The 21,500-nt window shown below is 40.8% G+C and overlaps 2 protein-coding genes across 5 annotated transcripts; one reads left to right on the forward strand and one right to left on the reverse strand.

Moving 5' to 3' along the window:
- Positions 1-11,001: 11,001 nt before the first annotated feature.
- On the forward strand, positions 11,002-13,423 carry LOC115735191 (mitochondrial import inner membrane translocase subunit TIM14-1-like). The gene is made up of 3 exons (XM_030666313.2): positions 11,002-11,181; positions 12,583-12,764; positions 13,034-13,423. Exons 1-3 carry the CDS (start codon positions 11,179-11,181, stop codon positions 13,188-13,190), a joined length of 342 nt encoding a protein of 113 aa, XP_030522173.1. The 5' UTR covers positions 11,002-11,178; the 3' UTR covers positions 13,191-13,423.
- Positions 13,424-14,500: 1,077 nt separating this feature from the next.
- On the reverse strand, positions 14,501-20,584 carry LOC115735126. Of its 4 annotated transcripts, none has more exons than XM_030666224.2 (7): positions 20,455-20,584; positions 19,563-20,100; positions 17,879-18,070; positions 17,521-17,760; positions 16,348-16,565; positions 15,477-15,731; positions 14,501-14,814 (listed from the first exon to the last, which is right to left on the reverse strand). In XM_030666224.2, exons 2-7 carry the CDS (start codon positions 19,987-19,989, stop codon positions 14,578-14,580), a joined length of 1,569 nt encoding a protein of 522 aa, XP_030522084.1. In that variant the 5' UTR covers positions 19,990-20,100; positions 20,455-20,584; the 3' UTR covers positions 14,501-14,577. The 4 variants fall into 4 exon arrangements, with proteins under 4 accessions (XP_030522084.1, XP_048127251.1, XP_030522085.1 ...); XM_048271294.1 differs by lacking the exon at positions 20,455-20,584 and adding an exon at positions 20,208-20,327; XM_030666225.2 differs by lacking the exon at positions 20,455-20,584 and adding an exon at positions 20,251-20,265.
- Positions 20,585-21,500: the final 916 nt, after the last annotated feature.

Below are 21,500 nucleotides of genomic sequence, written 5' to 3' on the forward strand. Positions count from 1 at the left end.
GATGGATGGTCGTGTCTTTACCAACCCAGTCAATTCTGACTCTGTAAAGAAATATTATACTTGATTCACTCTGATGTTTTCATAATCGAGTTATAATATTAATACTGATTCACGAGTCATTCACATTTGGGCATTCGTTTGTTTCCTCACTACTAATCTTTGCTGAGAGATTGTTTCAAATGGGGGAGTCTCTCCGGCCCAATTAAATTGACCATCAAGAGCGTGAGATTTACATATTCACAGAGTAAAAGGGGTTATCTTGCGAAAAAAAATATATGACGACCAAGATAAAATGAGTAAAAACTTGCATTCATTTCATTCATCGGAAAGCCTTACAAATAGATCATCGCGGTGGGAACGTAAAGCCAAACCGAGCCCTAATGAGCATCACAAAGGAGTTTAACCGACTCTCCATACGGTTAATGCTCCGCCTACACCGATCGCTACGAGAATCGAGATCCGCCGGCTTAAAGAGGAGGAGCTCACATTTCTCTTTAAGCTTGGCTACCTTGTCCTCGTGATACTCTGCAGCAAATTCCAGGTCATTGATCAGCATTCTCCCGTGGGCTATATCTAGGGTCGGATCATCCGGCCTCTCTTCCAGCCATGTGCATTGGAATTTCAAAACAATATTGAGCGGATCGCGCTCGAAGATGGTCCGGGACATGACCAAATATTCCACCAAGTTCCCCCTCTCACGAATCAGCGGTGAGACTTGTTCATTACCATAGTCAAGGGCTTTCTTATGATTGTCGGCTATAAGACCGGTCAACACCAAGCTGTCCGACCGATCCCGATAGCGAGCTCTCACAAGATGGGCCAAGGTAATATCTTGATGAGCAAGATGATAAGCCTCCAGGAAGTTAGTGAAGAGGGTGGGGAAGATCTTGTATTCCTCTTCTAACTTGGTGCCTTCAATAGAAGCGGTGTCCATATCCCTAAACATAAGACAAATTTCGGTTTCGACCTCCGGATGGTTGGCTATATAAGAGTAGCCCTGGCCTAGGAGATTGTAAAGTTTCTCCCATTTAGCCAAAACTTCGGCCGAGAAGACGTGTGCGGGGAGGGAGGCCATCGTTGTTGAAGCGGCTGAAAAAGAATGGATGCGAAAGAGTGCTTAGAAGGTTGGAGATGAAGATATGAAAGCGATAATCGTCTCGGCGTTAAATCCTAATTTAAAGGGCAGGAAAAGTCATAGCAATAATTATTGTGGGGGCCGAGTTAATTATCCGGGTAAAACTACAGACGTTTCATCCGTGAATCACGGATCTACCATCTCGAGCCTCACGAATTCGAAAAAGTTGTGAAATGACTTAAAGGTCCCGCCATATTAAAAGAGGAACAAGCATACCGCAGAAAAGATTTTAGGGTCCCACCACGTCGGGAGGAAAGGAAGGAGACAGAGCGGGAAAACACGAAATCTTGGGAGAAGCGCCGGCTTGGTGGTTTTTCATCCACGTTAAAAGGGAGGCTCTAGAACATACATGATTACCCAAAAAAAATTTAGAGAGAGTAAGCGTACGTCGGAGAGTAGAGAATCCCGAGTGAACACAAGGCAGTAAGAGCTACTTCAAACCAACATGTTTAAAGGCTACCATCACTTACGGGAGGCGACCGACCTAGATATCCCCGAGAGCAAACCGCCGAGAGGCACCGAAGATTTTGAGGTCAAGTCCAGATCTGAAGCCATAAAACCCAACCCCCTCGGCGAGGAAGCTCAAGGTCTTGATAACAGCAACAACAATAGCAGCAACAGCCGTAGTCAACCCCAAAAAAGAAGACATCAAATCAAAGAGCTCGAAGCTGCCTTCAAGGAGTGCCCTTACGTGAACAAAGAAAAGAAAAAATGAATTGAGACGGAAGCTAGGAATGGAGCCCTTGAAGGTCAAGTTTTGGTTTCAAAACAAGCGGGCCCAATTGAAGGTTCAAAATGAAAGTCATGAACTTACGTTTCTAAAGGAAGAAAATAAAAAGCTTCGAGTAGAGAACAAGAGGTATGGGGATGCTCTTAACACCGTTGTTTGCCTTGTCTGTAGCGGTCCCATCACCCTTGGTGACATGTTCCTCGATGAGCCACATTTGATCATTGAAAATGCTCATTTATCAGTTCACCCCCCAGAGCAAGTTCTCGCACAATCGGATTTCGTTGGGGATACGTCCCCGAAAGTCGGTCTTGCGGAGGCGTAACCGACGCCCTTCGAGGGAAGAGACATGCATCACTACAATTGGAGTTTCCACGATGTCACATCCAGCCAATTCAACGCCGATGGAATTCCGAATCAGTATCCTACATGAAGCTTGAGTTTTTGATTATGGGCTCTCAAAATATCGCTCTTTTGAGCATTACTAGCCAGCCCTTACGAATCCTCAAGAAAAGTAGGGACATGCACGAATGAATGTCTTGTTTGTTACAAAATCCCCATGTGAGACATTCTTCTTTTTACGCCTAGAGTTAATCCGGGGGCAAAGAACAGTACTATCCACGAATATCATCATGCTTAAAGGCATGAATTCCTTGTCAGATTTGAGTGAACGCCGAAAAAAAAAGCATTGAAAGCCTTCACATAGGTAAATGCGAAAAGATTTGAGAAAAAATAGCTGCATCATTCCGTAGGAGAAAGCGAAAAGATTTGAGGAGGGAAATAACTGCCTCGTTCGTAGGAGGAAGCGAAAAGATTTGAAGGGGGAAATAACTGCCTCGTTCGTAGGAGGAAGCGAAAATATTTAAGGAGGGAAATAACTGGCTCGTTCGTAGAGAAAGCGAAAAGATCTCGAGGGTTCCTCCATATCGAAAAAGAAAAAGATGATAGATTGAGTGAGAGGTAAGAGTTATTACGAAATGGATCCAAGGTACTAAGACCGAAAAGGAGAGAAAAAGTTGTCCTCTTTCGTAGAGAAGGCGAGAACCTATATGCGATACTAACAGATCGGAAAAATTTTATAAAGAACTTGAAGTCTCCATGCACCTAATGACCTCCGTAACTCGTCACGAAAGGCCATCATCGCTTTTGTGATTTTCGGACAATTTGTTTTTGCTAGTCCAAGAACATCTAAAGCCCGATCTACGGTTGAAATACCCATTTTCGGTCTACATATGGAAGGTTTTAAAAGAAAAACAAATATACGTTCATTCCAGGCGGAAGTATGGGAAGCTTCCTATCCCGAGGATCTGCGAGTCATGGCCATTGATGGCAACCCCGTTTCCTTCTCGGTCCTCGTTGCTATGCTTGCGAGAAGGTGAATATACGGGGTTTCGGCTTATGCGAAAGGAACGGAAGCCTTAGAAGTGCTGAGGTAGTACAAATATGATTTTGACATCGTCGTCACAGCCATGGTAGGGATCGATATGGACGGTCTCGATCTCTTAAAAATCATTGATTCCGAGTTGGACATACCAGTCATCATAACATCAGCAAATGATGATCAGCAGTTCATAACGAGGGCCATATTGCATAGTACTCGAGGTATACTAGAGAAACCGATCTGCGTTCGAGTGCTCCAAAATATTTAGCAACATGCTGTAAGGAAGCAATTACTCGAACAAAAAAACTATGGCCAAGGCGACGACGACGATTTTGTCGAAAAGAAAAGGCCCCTTTGGTCCACCGAGCTTCATTCTATATTCATTGATGCGGTTCGACGACTAGGAATCAATTCAGCACGACCAACGGCTATACTCAAAATAATGAATGTAGACGGACTCACAATACAAAGTGTCACGAATCACCTTCAAAGATTTAGAAATAAGCTAAAGAAGCACGATGCGGCTTGGAACCAAGGCGACCGGACCAAAGTTGATTGGAAGATCAACACCCGGGAAAACCTACGGAGTAAAAGGTACCCGGCCACTTCCCAATCAAGAATACCGGCCATACCAACCTTCCGCTGGTGGTTCTAGCAGCAGACCAGTTGATCATCCCTACGAGTTCACAAGCAACGGCGGAGGCTCAAGCTCAAGGAGTCAGACTGCTCACGATAAAAACAAAGTGGGAAATCGTCAGTCGGTGTTAGCAAGTAACAATGCCCAATTCAAGTATCAATTGCTCGAAAAATCAGAAGATTACTTTGATGATGAGTTCGCCACCTTGATTAGCCGGTTCGGAACCGAAGGGCCTCTAGAGTTGTGATTCGAAGCAAGTGATTATGGATCCTCAAACAACGATCGTTGGTGTATGATCCAAGACAAAATCGATCGATCATTGGAATGGCCAGCAAAAGAGGTGGAACCAATCTCGCATGAATACTCCTTTAATTCCATGTATAGTTCCCCTGCGTGGGATATTTTTTACTTTCTAGCTGTCTAGAATTTGTCTAGAGTTAAAGGGCGAATTTTCTCCTCTCTTATGAAATGCGTAAGTTCCTTGTTAAGCTAGGCCCGTAGCAAATCAATTTGTGGATGACGCCCCTAAACGCCCTTAAAGAGAGATTCTGAATAGCCTTACTTGGGAGAATACGAGTAAAAGACTAAGCGGGCTCAAAGATGGGTAACTCCGTATCGTCCTAATTGGCTCTCGGTCGATTCAAACTCTAAATTAAGCTTATTTTATTCTCGACAGGGGATTGCCAACTGCTTTGAGAACAATATAACAAAAAGCGAACCACCCGTAGACGGCAACAACACCACGACCTGGTGGTTGGGGGAATGACAGTGGTCCGAGGTGTCCCGGGTTCGATCTTGGGATTTGGCATCAATGTACAAAGATTAATAAAAAAAAAAACTTTTTTTTTGCTTGACAGTCCAATTACGGTTGAAGTTTTGGCCCGGATGGTTCTGGAACCTAGAGAGATAACATCCCGGACATACAATCCAATCCAGATGAGCCGACCTTTTCAATTCAAAGTTCGCAAGAAATGCATACAAGGGTAAAGTGGTATCGTTTCAGCTCGTTTAGAACATGAGAACGTACATTGACGCTTTCCCTTTTGATTTTTACAAGGGTCACTGCCTATCTAGATAGGGAAATATCTCTTCTCCCTAAAAATCAATGAAATGAGAAATTCTTGGAGCCTTTGACAATCTCATGTCTCGAAGTAGACAATAAAGTTTTGCAACTCATTTATACAAGCGGGGGCAACTCGCGATCCACGCCCTTAAGAATTTTCTTACTTGCTTGCGAATTATGTTCGCCAAGATAAAAAGTTGCTGCATTTTGTATGCTCGAAAACACTCATACACTTCATGGTTTATGCATGATCTCTCATCATGTTTAATTTACCAACTCTAAATAAGGAGCATAAACTACATAAGATACATCGAATGTACAGAATGGGGAAGGACGGAATGATGAAAGGCAATCATTTTCCAAACACGTCCCATTTTTTCTGGCGAGATGAACGGTGGCTAAATTTAGCACTCCCCGAGGTAAAGAGTTTTCTCGCGAAAGGTACGATAACTGAAGTGACGGAGGCATTCATTTCTCTATCCTAAACACTACGGGTTATCCGTTGATTAACCCATTTGAGCGGAGGTTTCACTTCTACAACCCTGTCAAGAACCACCCCACATTGGGGCAAAACAGAGGTAATTCTATCAGCATCACGAGGCAAATGGTTAGAAATTTTCTTGCTTGGACTAACATCAATCTTCGGGTGATTCTTTGCATTGTACTTGCGCTTTAATTCGAGTGTCTTAGGATGACGAAAAGCATTTGTTCCTCTATCCTACACATTTATATTCATTTGCACTACCCATTTGAGCCTGCAAATTCATTTCTAAAAGCCCTTATTGGTGATCATTGTTGTCCCAAAGCAAATATGGCCCATCTTTGAGTAGAAAGACTTGGAAAGTCGGATCAACAAAAAATCTTTGAATGAACTCATCAAGATACTGAAAAATGCAGGCAGGAGTTTATAAAAAAAAAAAAAGGTTGATTCTACGGAAAATTCTTGAGGCATTTAAAAAGCAAGGATTTGAATGCACAATTCTCTTGTACATTTCAAGGGGGGTTCCCATTAAGTGTCAAATTGTAAAATGTAATCCTCTGCTCATACCATCCTCAAAGCAATGGTGGCACCCCAAAAGGCCAAGATAGGTGATAAGATTGCAATGGTCACCAACATCAAGTCGCTTCTCATACATTTTTCGAGCCAAAACGAATCCTTTCTTTTCCAAGTCCCCAAATCATAACCCACGATACAACCTTTCAAAAGTCTTTTCTGACTAGGGCACTTGAGTTAATGTAGAGTTCAATTATTTTAAGCATCGCTTGAAGAAGTTCGAGCAAAATTATTTCTCTCTCATTTTTGCGGGGTTCTTGACTTGTAAACCCATAGCGGATAACGAAGAAATTCATTTCAGAAGCCTTGACTCAACTAGAGTCCCATTTGTAAACCTTTGACCTAGCCCTCATTACGGTCCTAATCAAGACCTCCGGTTCGGCTCGGTCATATCAATTACGAGATTACTCGAATCCTTATCAAATGCGATGATGGAAAGATTGAGTGATTTCTTTTGAATCCTACGGACGGGATAAATAGCTTTTCTTGAGAGTAAGAGAAAACCCTTTCGGACTGAAGTCCCCCCATTCAGCTCACATTCGAGGTATTCATAATGTGAGAACATCCCCGGACAGAATTGGTAATGCAAACTTGATAGAATGGTTATGCATGAACCATAGTATGAGTGATTGCGTTATACACATGTTATTTCTAATCATTGCGAGATCGGTAGAATAGTCTTGAATGAACTCATTGTTGAATATGTTTGCGCTTGTTACCTCCGACATTCTATGATAGGTAATACATTCCCGATGTTCAATTTCTCTCCCAAGGTCTCGAAATTCATCCAAGGATTATTGAATGAGCAAGTTCGGCCGGCAAATGCCTACCATGTACGATACGAGCAATCTGTTTTGTTCCTTGATTAATCGTTCGGAGAACCCGGGTAAGTTTTTCGAACCCCTTTTCAAATTAGCAACTCTTCTAATGATAGTTGTTATGATTCAATTCGGGCAATATGCCCCTTTCGTACTTATCGATTCTATTCGATGGTGCTTCTATCAAATATTGTTCAATTCGGGCAATATGCCTCTCCTGTCAGGTCGTGTAGACATATGCACCGGCAATCTTGACATCTTATCAAACCATAACGACGTAACTCTTATGATTTCGGTCTCGGATCACGAAGACATATACACGGGTGATCTTGACCTTTAGTCGGCTCATAATGACATAGCTCTTATGATTCTCGGCTCCTTTATCAAATCATGAAGACGTAAGCACCCATGATTTTGATCCAAACCAAATTATAACGACGTAGCTCTTATGATTTTGGTTCCCCTTTGTCGAATCGCGAAGACATATGCAGCGGCGATTTCGACATTTAATCAACTCACAACGACGTAGCTCTTGTGAACTTGATCCCACTTCTTTCGACTCACAACGACATAGCTCTTGTGATCTCGAAGGACACACATATCTTGCGTTGTCTCGCATTGGGAGAAGTCTCTGATAACAAATAGACCAAATACCTTAAGGTCCTCGTGTTTGCAAGAAACCGGGAAATTAAGGGAATCATCGCCTTATGAGGTATTTGGTAAAACAGGTATTCTCATATGCGATCCATGTGCAGGTTTCTCCAACATGAAAAAGAGAAATTATGACACATGTTATTTACAGTCTTGCATATCATGCATCACTTCATTACATAAATTAAAAAAAATGGGATTAAAACTCCCGCCAAAAAGTTCATCCATAATTTGCCTTGTCAAAATTCAAGATTTAATTTTGTCTTTGAGCGGAACCTCTACGAGCCTCCACTCAAAGAGAGGCAGTTGTTGACGCCTAAATTTTGACTAATCTATTTTTTGCATAAAAATTAGAACTAATTTTAGTTTTAAACAAAAATCATCCCATATATTCATTTAGCATTGACATATAATTGAACAAGAAAAACGTTTGAGCTTAATTTAACAGGCGTTTGGACTAGGCATGGGCTGGAAAAATGCACCAAGAAGGTTTGGGCTTGAAAGAAATATTTTCTCGGGGACTATTGCAAATACTCGAACTTCAGCCTTTGTATTGCAAATACTTGGAACTTCAGGAATTGTATTGCAAATACCAAAAGAAGATGGAGAAAGGAAGATGGTGAAGAGAAGATAATGAAAGGAAGATGGTGAAGAGAAGATGAAGAAGAGAAGATGAATATGAAGAAGAGAATATGAAAATGGAAGATGAGGAAATGAAGATGAAGAAAAGAAGATGAATATGAAGAAGAGAAGATGAAAATGGAAGATGAGGAAATGAAGATGAAGAAGAGAAGATGAAAATGGAAGATGAAGAAATGAAGATGAAGAACGAAGGATGAAGAACTTTGCCTATAAAAGAAGAAGAGTTTTTGAAGAGAAGGGGAGTTTTTTGGAGGGGAAAAGAATTGAGAGAGTTTTTGAGCGGAATTCTTAGAGAGGAAAAAGAGAGTTCTTGAGAAAAACCGGAAGAGAAAATTCGAGAGTGAAGAAAAGAGCTTTAGTCAAGCATCATCTTCGACGAGTCCCGACACATACTTCGCCTCTCGCCACCCAACAACGCAATTACTTGCCATTTTCGACGACAGCCACGTTCTTCCAACTCCGAGATCTTAAACAAAACTATAACGTGTACGTGAGTAAGATTTTGTGTAATAGAAGGTAATTTTCTCCATCTCGATCTATAAAGATGTATTCATTTGGTTTGAACATTTGTTTGTTTATTTTAGATATGCCATGTGTTCCAAAGTTTAGCATTATTACAAGTTAATTTATTTTTGTGAATACTCATGACTGGCTGCATTTTCTTTCTTTCTAAATCATCCATGGTATATATCGCATAAAGTTCAATGTCTTACATTCTCATAAGAAAAAAAAGGAAAAATTCAAAAAACTGCACCTTTGAGTTTCAAGTAAAATCCATCAAAATTGCCAAATCAAACATTTTTCATGAAAATGGTACCAAAAGGGCGTTAGAGTAATCTAGCGTAACCAAATCCCCGGATTCAAAATCTCTGGTTCGTAGAAATAAGATAGTTTTCTCCCGCTATTTTATTTAGGTTTCTAATTGACCTACCAAAAATGATTAGTGGCGACTCCAAATTCAAATTACATTGTTTGTTAATTATTCGAACCTTAAGTTGCGATTTGGTATGGACTTGGGAGAATCCGAGTTAGGTTAGTTAATTAATTAACCCGATAATCTATTAGCCCGGAAATTAACTTGTTTATTTTTTAGGTCGCGACATGGACGAGAGCCACCTCACCCATGGCTGGCGGGGCTATAAGGGCCCTCGCCCAAATCTACGAGGGCCTTCGCGCCCTTGCCTACAACCGCCGGGGCCACGAAGGCTACCGCCTAGTGCCGTTGCAACCCCTCGGCCTAGGGCGAGGCGGCTCTCACCCCCCCCCCCCTAAGCTAACCGGCCATGGCCGGCGGGGCCCCTTACAACAACCCTCGTTGGCCAAGAGGGGAGAAATGATTAAAAAAAATTCAAAATAACTAAAAGAATAAAGTAAAAACCCACGTTTATATTTAAAAATTCAAAAAAAATTACTCTGGTGATGCCATGTCAGATTTTCTGACGTCTACGTAAAAAAATTACTCTGGTGATGGCACTTAAGTGGTCGTTTTTGTTTTCAAATTTGTGGCACTCTAGTGAGCGGAAAAAAAAGTTATGGCACTCATGATATACTTATCTTGAACTTAAATAATCAAACTAAAGCATTAAACATTCAATCGACCAATACTTAACGTCATCGGCAAAGCCGATCGTCTAGGAACTTCGTTCAATAATGCTTGCTCAAAATCAATATACTGAATGATGTGGCATGTTGTAAGTGGGTATTGCGACGGATGGGTCACCTTGAACCTCCAATAGAAATATGTTGTTTAGCATATCAACTTTGTAAAACGATTTTGGCATGACAACAATTCTATTTTTCTATTCCAAGGAACAATTTTAGAGCAGAATTTTGTTTGGTAATAAAATTTCATATTTTCTATTTTGGGACATTTTTTTGCCTAAAAATAGTTTAGAATAGAAATAAAAGTAGAAATTTCTATTTTTCTGTTTTCAGTAACGAAAATATAAATAAGAATTCTTCTCTTTGCTCTCTCTCTCTCTCTCTCTCTCTCTCTCTCTCTCTCTCTCTCTCTCATGCAATCTCTCTCTCTGTCGCCACCGACCGCCGGTCACCCGCCGCTAATCGCCTCTCCCGCATCCCTACCGCCGGCCGCTGTTCACCCACTGTTGATCCCCGGCTTCCGTTCACTCTTCGTTACTCGCTATCCGCCGGTCACCTTGGTACATAGAGTGCCAAAGAAACTCTTGTGTACATGAACTTCGGTAATTTTTATTTTGATTAGCCATTTAGATTTTTAAAGGAAAGTGAAAGTTATTACTGACTTTTGATAAGTTTAGGCAAACAACTGCTGCAAGTTCAATGACTTTTTGTCCCGAATTCAAAGTAGTATTGTCAGGTTTAAAAGGTCATGAAAATCATATAGTCATTAATACTCGGTTTGTTTAGTAGAAAATGAGTGATTATGAATATGTTTTCTAAAAAATAATCACTTATATCGCTTACAAAATGTATGAACAAAAAAAAAATCATCATTTACATATATATTTAGACACAAATTGTTATTAATAATGAAAATATTTTTTATTGATTAATTACTCCAAATGATACACGCGAGGCTCCATTTGTTTCAGCAGTATAAGCAATCATTTTTAATGAAATTTATTTCAAATCGTTCATTTTTCGTTTGCTCAATTTGTGGAGGAAGCAATTTTTATTCAAAAAAAAGAGATAAAAGGTAATCAATAGATAAAAGGTAATCACGGCCAATGGGGCGTTGGACGAGTTGGTTGAGCTTCCTAGACTTTAAACAGTTAAACTAATGAGATCCTACATTCGACTCTCAACGCCTACCTCGTGGAGACTTACCTTGAGGCATTGGCATATGCTTATAACCACAAATATACAACACCTGTAAGTACAACAAGCTCATTTGGCACTAAGTCGAATCAAATTTACATTACACCGGCCGCGAAGAGCCCCCCAGCGCTCCGGTCCGTTTTCACTGTAGCAGAGCCGGAAGCGAAACCCTAGCCCCCTCGCTCTCTCTCCCTCTCCGCGCTCCGGTCCTTCTCCACTGTAGCGGAGCCGGAAGCGAAACCCTACCTCTCTCTCTGTCTCTCTCTCTCCAATGGTAAGTATTCATTGACCTGTTCTTTAGTTTTCATCCCTAGATTGAGTTTGCCCATTTGACCCTATTCGATTGAAAGGTTCTTCCTTTTCGTGAGCTGAGTGTTGAATCCTGTTTTCCTTGTTGGTGCTATGTATGTTGAGCTGAATGCTCTTGTGGTTGCTGAGAAAATTTGCGGAGAATGAATGGGTTTTAATCCTAGGTACTTTCAGGTGGTCGAAGTGGCGTAAAAGTCCCCATTAGCTGAATGCTCGTATGGTTGCTGAGAAATTTTGCGGGGAGAGATTGGGTTTTTTTCTATCTGTTTTTTTTTTGTCATTTCTCTTTTTGCTATTCATTGACCCTTTTCAAGGGAACAAAAAGCTGCAGGGTCTCAATTTTGGGTACTTCGTGAATGCTTTCAATTGTCGCGGTTGTTCATTTTCGTTCTTATTTTCAAAACCTGAATGCTTATGATTGTCGTGCTTGCGACGGTTGGTATGAATTGTCGCTGCATACTTTCCATTGAGTGCATCTGTTGATTTCTTGTATGAATCGTCGCTGCATACTTTCGATTGTCGCAGTTGTTCATTTTCGGTCTTATTGTCAAGGAACCTGAATGCTTATGATTGTCGTGCTTGCAACAGTTGGTATGAATTGTCACTGCATACTTTCCATTAAGTGCATCTGTTGATTTCTTGTTTATATGTGTTTGAGTAATTTTTAGAGTCGGAAAAGATTGAGAAGAAATAGTTGAAGAGTTAGAGTCGGAACGGGGTGAAGGAAAAGGGTTCGATACCTTGATTGTTATCCTACCCTCTGTGGTATTTTTGGATTAGCTTGTTTCATGCTAGGGATGGTGTCAATAGAGCATTCGCTTGATAGTGGTGACCGTAAGATATTAAAGTCGTCAGTTCGTGCTTTTGATGCACATGAACCTGAATCATGACCTCGCTTCATCACCTCTCTTTTTTTTTCGAACTTCTACATTGTCCTGCTCTTGATGATATTCTTTCCATAACACGGAAGATGGAGCCTTCCTTCAAGAGTAGCGTCAACAACCTATACTTGTTCCTTCGCCAGTTGACTTGTTCTTGACTGGTATAAACCGAGTCTAGTCCCGATTCTCCCCTCTTCAATTTTGCTATCACAGTCCTGTTGTTTCCCTGTCTTTGTCTATTTGTTCATTTGAGACGTGATGTCGGTAAGATCTGTTTAGCTCTCTCTGGTGTAATTACTATCTCTCGGTGCTAATTTGGATAGTAGTGAGTGAAGTATTGAGTGTAAAAATGATTGCCAAGTCAGATATTCTGCCTAGCATACTTTGCACACAGAAAGCAGCAACTTCTTAATGATTTGAGTTGGTATCAAGCTTACAGCAATAAACTTTGGTATCTCTGAAGCTTATGACAAAATTTGAATCAGGCAACTACTCCACTGATTGCGGGGGTTGCAATAGCAGCTGCTGCGTACGCAGGTAGATACGGCATCCAGGCATGGCAAGCCTTCAAGGCAAGACCACCTACAGCGAGAATGCGCCGATTTTACGACGGGGGCTTCCAGCCCACCATGACGAGAAGGGAAGCAGCTCTGATACTTGGTGTCAGGTTAGCCTCATACAAATTAACAGGCTTGTTATGATAGTTTAATTCGTGAAAACTGCCTATACTGTATATATAAATTTGATTTCATTTGCTTGAGCAAGTAGTGCGAGATTATCATCAAAGACCGCATATTTGCTTGTGTATCATTGGTTATATGAAATTGCAGATTTTGATGGGTGAAACCTTCATTTTAATGAGCAAATCCAATCTAATACTCCACATGCCATCGCATCTTCTGTTCATCGGCATGAACTTTTGTTTTTCTCCAACAGAGAAAGAACTCCGGCAGATAAGGTCAGGGAAGCGCATAGGAGAGTTATGGTTGCGAATCATCCAGATGCTGGCGGTAGCCATTATTTAGCTTCTAAAATCAATGAAGCTAAAGATGTGATGCTTGGAAAAACTAAAAGCAGTGGGTCTGCATTTTGATGACCCTTTTCTGCAAGGCCGCATTCTCAGGTTCCCGGTGGATCAAACCGATCTTGATTTGTCGAGGTCGAGTAAGTGGGGATTGGAAATTCTCTTCTTCTTTTCAGTAGTTCACCCACAGGAACCAGGTCTTTCTTCTGCCCATGAGGAAATTAGATTGGCCTATGATTCTTCGAAGAGCCGTTTGTTTCTTTTCGGAATTTTTGTAGTTTACATTGTGCCGATTATAGTTTCTTACTCCCCATAAGGATAATTACGCATTTTCACATGTCGGGTTATTTTAGAGATTTCACAATCTCTCTTTTTTCCATCAAGAAGAGTGTCTACCATGAATAATACACGATTATTTGTCTATGTGAAAGAACATTGGATTCACATATATTTTCTTGGTTTTATTTTGGAATCAAGCAAATTGTAATACTGATACTTCCAAGTAAGATTACTATGCAATTTATCCAATTCATAAGTGATCACACTTTAATTACTAAAATCGGGCAAGTGTTCAATCATATTATAGGAGTTTAGAAACTCAATACTAAAAGAACAAAGAGGAGCCCGTGCATTCCCCGAGCCACAAAACTAGTGAATTAGAAAAGCATACTTGTACCTCCAAGTGTAAGTCGATATTGCGGGTTCTTACTGACGGCGATTCAAATCGTTGATTAATTTGTATCACCATGGAGGAACTTCTTGACTTATTTCTTTTATAACAACAGAATTTTTTTGCTCGGTATTAATGGCTCGACTACTCTTTTCCTTTCCTCTTCGCTAGCTTGCCTTATTGCGGCTTTTACACTTGTCCCCTTTGTCTGTTCTAAACTTCTGTGCACATTTAGGAAAGAGCATGCATCTGTACACCGACAATTTCCAACTGTTCTGGCATCATGCATTGACCAAACCAGTTCATGGAGGTTAACTACTAATTATGATTAGTAGAGATTACTTTCTGGCCACATCTCGGCAAGCTGGCAAAATCCACGTTGAAGCTGTGCATGGTGTACTAAACAAGATAGAGGAAGAAACAAAGATCAATATTGTACGTCTGGGCGTACCCGCATATAGTCTGTCTCCTGGTACAATGGAAGAACGATACCTCTCCAGTGATTTATTTTATATCTGTTTGATTTGAACTGACAAAGCATTGTGAATCCCCTAGTAGATTTGAGTACACAACTCCAAAAGGTATAACACATGCTCGCTATTTCAATTCCTCGCTATAAAAAAGCTCTTCCAAAATGCATGCCTCCCCGAGTAAGAAACCGTGATTTCAAAAAGATCCCACCTTTCCCGTGATTTCAAAAAGATCCCGCCTTTCCAGCTCCACAAAGAATGGAACAATTTGTGGTATTTACATGAAAACATTTCAGTTTAGAAGCAAGGTTGCGTGTCATTCTAGGGCGGGATTCACCATCAACGGCTCCTCGGTGATATCCACCTCCACCTTCTTGTCTAGCGGCCCTTGAGGGACTCCTAAAAGAGTTGAAAACATTTTTCTGTGGCAGTCATCACAGAAAAAGTAAAAGGAGAAATGGCCTTCATCTGGAAGCCTATGGATGGTGGCTTGAGGCAGAAGACGAGAGATGCAATCAGCCATCGATGGTGGGACCACTTCATCATCCATTCCCTGCATAGCACCGACAAAAATCAAATGTTTCATGCATAAAACATTTGTAATGGTCCGTCTGCAAGAACACCCCACCAACAGAACCAGAACTCCAAGCTCCAAATCTAGTTTCATTTTCAAATGCTCCTTATTTCTTGTGAAAGCATAGTTGGATCAGCACAAGTGATACTTACATAACAACAAATATGACAAAGGTTAAAACGAAAAGCTAAATCAATGTTTTCCGGCAACCTACAAGACAGACCTAAATCTTTCTCAAGCATCTATGCATATCACGATAATGCACACTGCAAGTGCAAGAAAGAATCTTAAGATACTCTAAACTTCACAATGTAACTCAATATCTGACTAAATCCAGGCATTCTAGTGATTAATTCAACTCCTATGTCCCAAGGACTCCGTGTGAATATTGCAACCAAATACAGCTGAGGATTTGTCAGACCTTCTACCCAGGGCTCATTTCCGGCCAAGACCTAAATCCCGTAGTGACAGAGCATAAGAAGCTACTGAAGAGTGGATAGCAGAGGTCCTCTGTGCGTGTCCTTTTGCATTGATTCATATTGAATTCTCCCACCAAGGGATCAATTTTGAAAACATGGTTATATCTGCACCAGTACTTCAAAACATCACAAAGTGGTATAAAAGAGAGAAATCGCCCCAACCTGCCATAAGTGTATAGGACCAAGAAATCCAGTCAATTCACAGTCTGCCTGGCTGTACATAGATTTTAGCCATGGAAGAATGCCTTTGTGTTTGCACTTTTTCTGAACCTGAAGATCTGCCAAGCTGAAACTCCACTTTGACACCTGTAGCACAAATTCCTCTGTGAATGGTGATGCATCACCTTGACGAATTGATTCTTCCACGTTCCTATGCCAAAATTCTTCAAACTGTGGTTGTTGGATCAAAGCTTCATCCTGAAGAAACCAATTCCAAGAATTATATAGCATTCAAGTGCTTTTACACTATCTGCTCCATCCAAGGGAATATATGTAATTTTATGCTATTACAATATATCAGCTGGAGTAGGCCCATTGGAGACACTATCAGCCTTCTGCCTAGTGATGATGTTTTCAGTGCATATAATGACATATTAATTGAATCACGCCAATAAGGATTCTGAAAATTATTAGGAGTAATCCAAAAGAACACCTTAACCCATTTAGTTAATTCCCATTTTTCCTAGAGATACCGTTATTTACTTAATTACACTAATGCGAGGTTGCTCAACAAATGCCGTCAATTTTCAGTTAATGGATATCCCATGGTCAATAAACAAAAAACACTCACATTTCGAGAATGATATGCACTGCTAAAGAATATAAATATGGAAATATTCTAACTAAGCAAACAGTTTTGGAGTAACTCATATCTTGCACTTCCTAGATTCCTATGTATACTTAGTCAATAAAGCATGTGAACCTTGGTCCTTCACATCTCATTACTAGCAACAACTACAAGCATTGCCAAGCAGAAACCATTGGTAAAGTTCCACAAATGGTTCCACAATAATATCTTGAGCTTCTATCTCACCTTCTTTGCCATGGATATGGACAGCCAATCGCTAATTGAACCATGAATTCCAGAGAAATACTTCCGCTGGAACAGAATTGAGAGAAGCTTGGGAAACCTCTGAGCAAGACCATAAGTTAGTTTTCTCCTTCGAACCCACTTTGCCCATGTCCGAGAGCTTTCATCCTTTGTCATACGAGGCTCATACGGATTGATCATTGGTGCGACCATAGCTGCACCTGCAGAGTTATCAAAATATCATCAAACAACGATGTTATACTTTTTCAGTTCTTTGTCAAACAATGATTTACGTGCATACATGAAAGTGCCCATTCAGTGGTGTCATAGGTTGTCAAGTCAATTATCATCTTTTATACTACGCATCCACTTCTCTTTTCATTTGGGAATACTTAACTTTCGGTACTCAGCTGATTCTTGTATCCATTTTCCTTATCTTCTTTTGATATAGGGGGTGGCTGTGTGTTCAACCTCAAAAGTTACTCATGAAGTAGTTGAGTTGAACGTTATGATCCATACTCTTTCGTCAAGCATTTTTAGCTATGAGGACTCTGATATTCCTGCCCAGCTAGGACAGATTATCTAGACAGCATAGTATTGTGACATTGTCCACTCACTGCGTCCCCCAATAGACAATCCCTCATGTTCCCCTGCCAAACTTCAATGCATTGATTCTGGACTGTCATTTTCATGCCTTCATGTAATCTCTTGAATACTTCAGTGACGGAGAATGTATCTGGGTTCATGTCATTAATTACATGAATGACCATGCAAGCTTCACCCAGGAGCTTTCAGGTAATTACCAGCTCATTCAGAACAAATATGTGAGAGACAAAACAATTCAACAAGGTGGTGGTTGGGAAACAAGATCATAGGGATTACTTCTCTTTTTCTTTTTATATGGAAGACACAAATTAAATAACATCAGTTTGGAGCATTATAATCTCACCAAATCAACCGAGACTCCAAAGGTGTAATTCGTATAATAGAAAGAGCGCTTCTGACATAATTATGATGTAGAAACAAAGAATGACCATTTTCACAACTTTGTGAAGAATAGATGAATTCAGGTCTTGCTTGTGAGGTGCGGGTGGTGATGATCACCTCAGGGTATGTCATTCAACTAAAGCCAATCATTACGCAGGAAGTCGACAAGCAAAATACTATTGAACATACCTGCAACCCTGTCAGGGATATACCTGAGTGCTGCCCAAGCATGCATGCATGCGCTAGAGAAGCAAAGCACCCAGAACTTGTCAGTAGCATCAACAGCATTGGCTAGATATGACATGTCCAAGGCTGAGGAGTTCAGGTTTCTCTCTGGATGAGGATCACTCTCTCCAAAACCAGGAAGATCATAGGTGACCAAACGGACACCAAACTCTTCCAGCAAAGTTACCTTTATTCCAGGAATACCTTTCATAAAGAAATTTTAAAAGAAGTATATGAAAATTAGTCATTATGCATAAGGGCTTCACAGAAAGCACAAACCAGCAAATGAGATATGATGACAAAGAACCCTGGTTATGTCTACCTGCCAGTCTGGAGAAAAGAAAAGAATGTGGAGTAACCATGGTAAATCTAGCTCTATCAGCAGGTACACCTAGTTCACCATATGCAATATGTCTTCCATCTGGGAGTTGCACACGGATAGCACTTGAAGGATGTTTTTGCACTTTCTTCACATGCGGAGTGAAACTATCGTTAGTCATATTGACACTCAGTGCTGCAGAAAGCCCACAAAACTGTCATCCAGGAGAACTGCAGGTAATAGAAAATAGCAAAGAAGCAGTGCCTCAAAAATCATGTAGTCCCTTTCCAAGAGTATCACTTTACCAGAAGTATATCAGTGATATCCAGCAAACTTGCTGAGGCTGGAAAATTACAAAAAGAGGATTTCCAGTAGTGACAGGAGGAGGAGGAGATTAGTGCTTCACCATTTCCAACACATTCGAAAGAAAGGACTCTTAGTGAAATCTTTATCACTTATAAGGTACCTTTTCTTTTTTTGGGTCGGACCGTATAAAGTTCTTGATATGACCATTCATGTAACTGCCAAAAGGGTTGTTTAATGTTCCCTCAATCTCAGAAGTTGTAACCCACCAAAAGTGTTATGATTCGAAATTATGCTCAGACTATTCATGGCATATATCATTCTTAGAAAGAAAGCTCTGAAGAGATGTGCAGAATGTTGCATGTGCAAGCTCTCCACAGACTGAAGGAGCTTGAGCTCATTATTGTGTGCATGGTAATAAATCGGAACCAATTAATAGCAGCTCGTAATTGCCCACTCAGTCACTTTTTGGGTGGTCTGTCACTCAAAATGCCTCTTTAACCACTGTAAATGTTATTGAACCAGATTGTCGTCTCACAAATGGATGCTATTACAAGTAATGACTACTCAGAAAGGTAATCATTTAACATTCAGGTCTCGTGGACTCTGTATCATCAATGATGACAGTCACATTGTTAATGGTTTTGCAATCGTCCCAGTTATGCTATTGGACAAATAAAAAGAAGAAGAAAAAGAGTCCCAAAGAAGCTTTCTGGCGTATATTGGCAAAATCACCCAGCCATTGCATGTACCCAAGGAATGAGCTTCCTAGGTTAGTACCTTTGGAAACAAGTTACTTTTGGACATTTCCTTAATGGAACACACCGATGACCAATACCCAACCTTATGATGAACATGACTGAAAACTTGAATCATGTGCAATCCACTACTTTAGAGAGTTATAGTAAGGTATCAATAAGGTTAGATGATGTTCCTGCGACTAGAAGATCTCCACCTCCAGCTAACCCAAAGATTTGACGGACCAAAACTCTATTTGAATGTTCAAATGCTTCCTTTGGCCAAAAATGAAAAAAAAAAAAAAAACAAAATACATATGCTTCACACGCAAAACCCATTATCTTGCTCCACAGCAAGATAAATAATGCTGCATAGACAATTTTTCAAATTCAGTAGGAGAAAATCGGGCATCAATTTTCATATTACCAAATAAGAGTAGTAAAGCCAACAAAAACATAGTTACGGTGATTGCCACGTGATCTTGCCAGAATAACTGCAATCAAGATGTAATCTACGGAGGGTAAATAAAAGCAGCACTCTTATACTCAAAGTTCCTACTGAACAGCAGGAAGGATGACAACTTTTAATCAATTCAGGAATGCCGCATAAGAAAGTGAGCCAACTCGAAGAAATAAACATCGAATACCTGCTAGAGCGAGTATAAAGACAAACAGTATCACCGGCCACACTAGAACCGGATCTCTATCCTCCGGCAAGTACTCATTCAAAAACTTCAATCTACCCAAAACCTTCGCGCATGGCTTGCCAACCTTTTGAACCACAAAGGAGTCCTCAGTGATCAAGCTCTGTTGCACAATGTCCTTGAATCCTTTCCCTAATTCCCACAGCATTTCGCCCCACGCCCTCAAGAACTCCTTCGTCTGGTCCTTGAAGCTCTCCGATCGAGCCGACTCATCAGTCGCCGGTGGTTCAAACTCCGCCACCTTCCTCCGATCAAACGACCCAGCAGAGACCGCGAAGGGATCATTACCGTACCGAATCACGCTTTCGTCTAGCAAACTCGCAGGCTCCTCCGGCCAGGAGTGGGCCGAAGACGACTTCATTTCCGCCATCGCCGCCGAGAACAAGCACACTGCCTCAGAAACTCGGCCACTTCAAAAACTCATCGTCGTCGCAGCGACCGAGAGATGGACTCGATCCAAGCGTCGCTTCCACTCAATAACCTACACATCACGCAAAGTAAATGTGACAGAGAAAGAGACGAAGACATGTGTAACCATCGCTTTTTCCGCGCAGAGAGAGGGAGAGGGAGAGAGAGAGAGAGAGAGACGTCTTATAATAATAGTTCAGTGACGAGCCAGAGGAGACTTTACAGGCGTGACATTGAAGCGAAGGTCTCTCACTTTAATAGTCAAAAAGGCAAAACCCTAACGGACCACCATTGAAGACGATTGTAAACCACCCAAACAGAGAAGCGCCTCCAGAAAGAAAAAAAAAAAAAAACGGAACGAACGAGAAGAATCCAAAAGAAGCCATAGCTCAGAGCTGTGGTTAATCTTTCGCTTTCCTGCACGTACCGCCATCGATGCTGACGCTGAAACCGTTGGTTCGCCATTGTTTCTTTCTTCTCTCTGATTTTGACACTCACTCACAGTCACCGAAACTTCCTCTCCTCCTCCAGTACTGTTTACCTCAGCGAACCTCTGTTTTTTTTCGCTTCGCTCCGCGGGGAAGAGAGAGAGAGAGACGTGGAGGTGAGGTGAAGGCAAATACAGGCCGTGCGATCATTTCGTCCCCAAATGGACGGTACGCCGCTTTCCACGTCATCCTGGGACGTGATGATGACGAGAGATGAGACTGGCATTCTCTTTTCTTTCTATTTTTTTTTTTCTTGGGCAAATTGGCTTGTTTTTTCAATAAGCTGATGGATAATATAAAAATATCATAATTTACCGAAGATAAGATTTTTAATCAAAATAACATAAAATAAAATAAATAAAAAAACTCCACATAATATCTTGTATCTGACGTACGATATGAAATTTACCTAACTTGCAAAAAAATATATGAAAGTACCAAACGAATTTCATATAAATTTAGACATCCTTGAGAAGATGTATGAACTCATAAATTGGCTGTTCTCTTATACTCATTTTGTTGGGATATTTGTGATTTAGGCACATGAGATTTTAAATTGTGCAAATGATTTCGAGGAAAATTACCGCAAAAGTTATAAACATTTTGCAATTGCGTCAATTCGCTTCTAAATATTTTTTTTATATCAATTGAGTCTTAAATATTATGCATTTGTGCCGATTCGATCGATTCGATCAATTTTTACTGGAAATCACCGACGTGGATATTGGCTGTCCTATGTGACACGATCGGCGCTACGTGAACTATTGTTAATAACATTTTAATACTTTTTGGAATCTTTGCTTTTTGTTGTTTTTCTTTATTCTCTTTTGGGCTAAGGGTCGGCTAGGATCGCCGGCCGACCCTCGCCTGATTCGTGCGTCGCGGCCTCACCCTGTTCTTTTTTCCCGAGGTCTAAAGCTTGCAACGATATTGTCTGCCAATGTCAAATTGATAGGTCTAGGCTGCTCTTTCCAAGTCAATGTCG

Source organism: Rhodamnia argentea, chromosome 10 (genome assembly GCF_020921035.1).
Source record: "Rhodamnia argentea isolate NSW1041297 chromosome 10, ASM2092103v1, whole genome shotgun sequence".
Classification (NCBI taxonomy): Eukaryota; Viridiplantae; Streptophyta; class Magnoliopsida; order Myrtales; family Myrtaceae; genus Rhodamnia; species Rhodamnia argentea.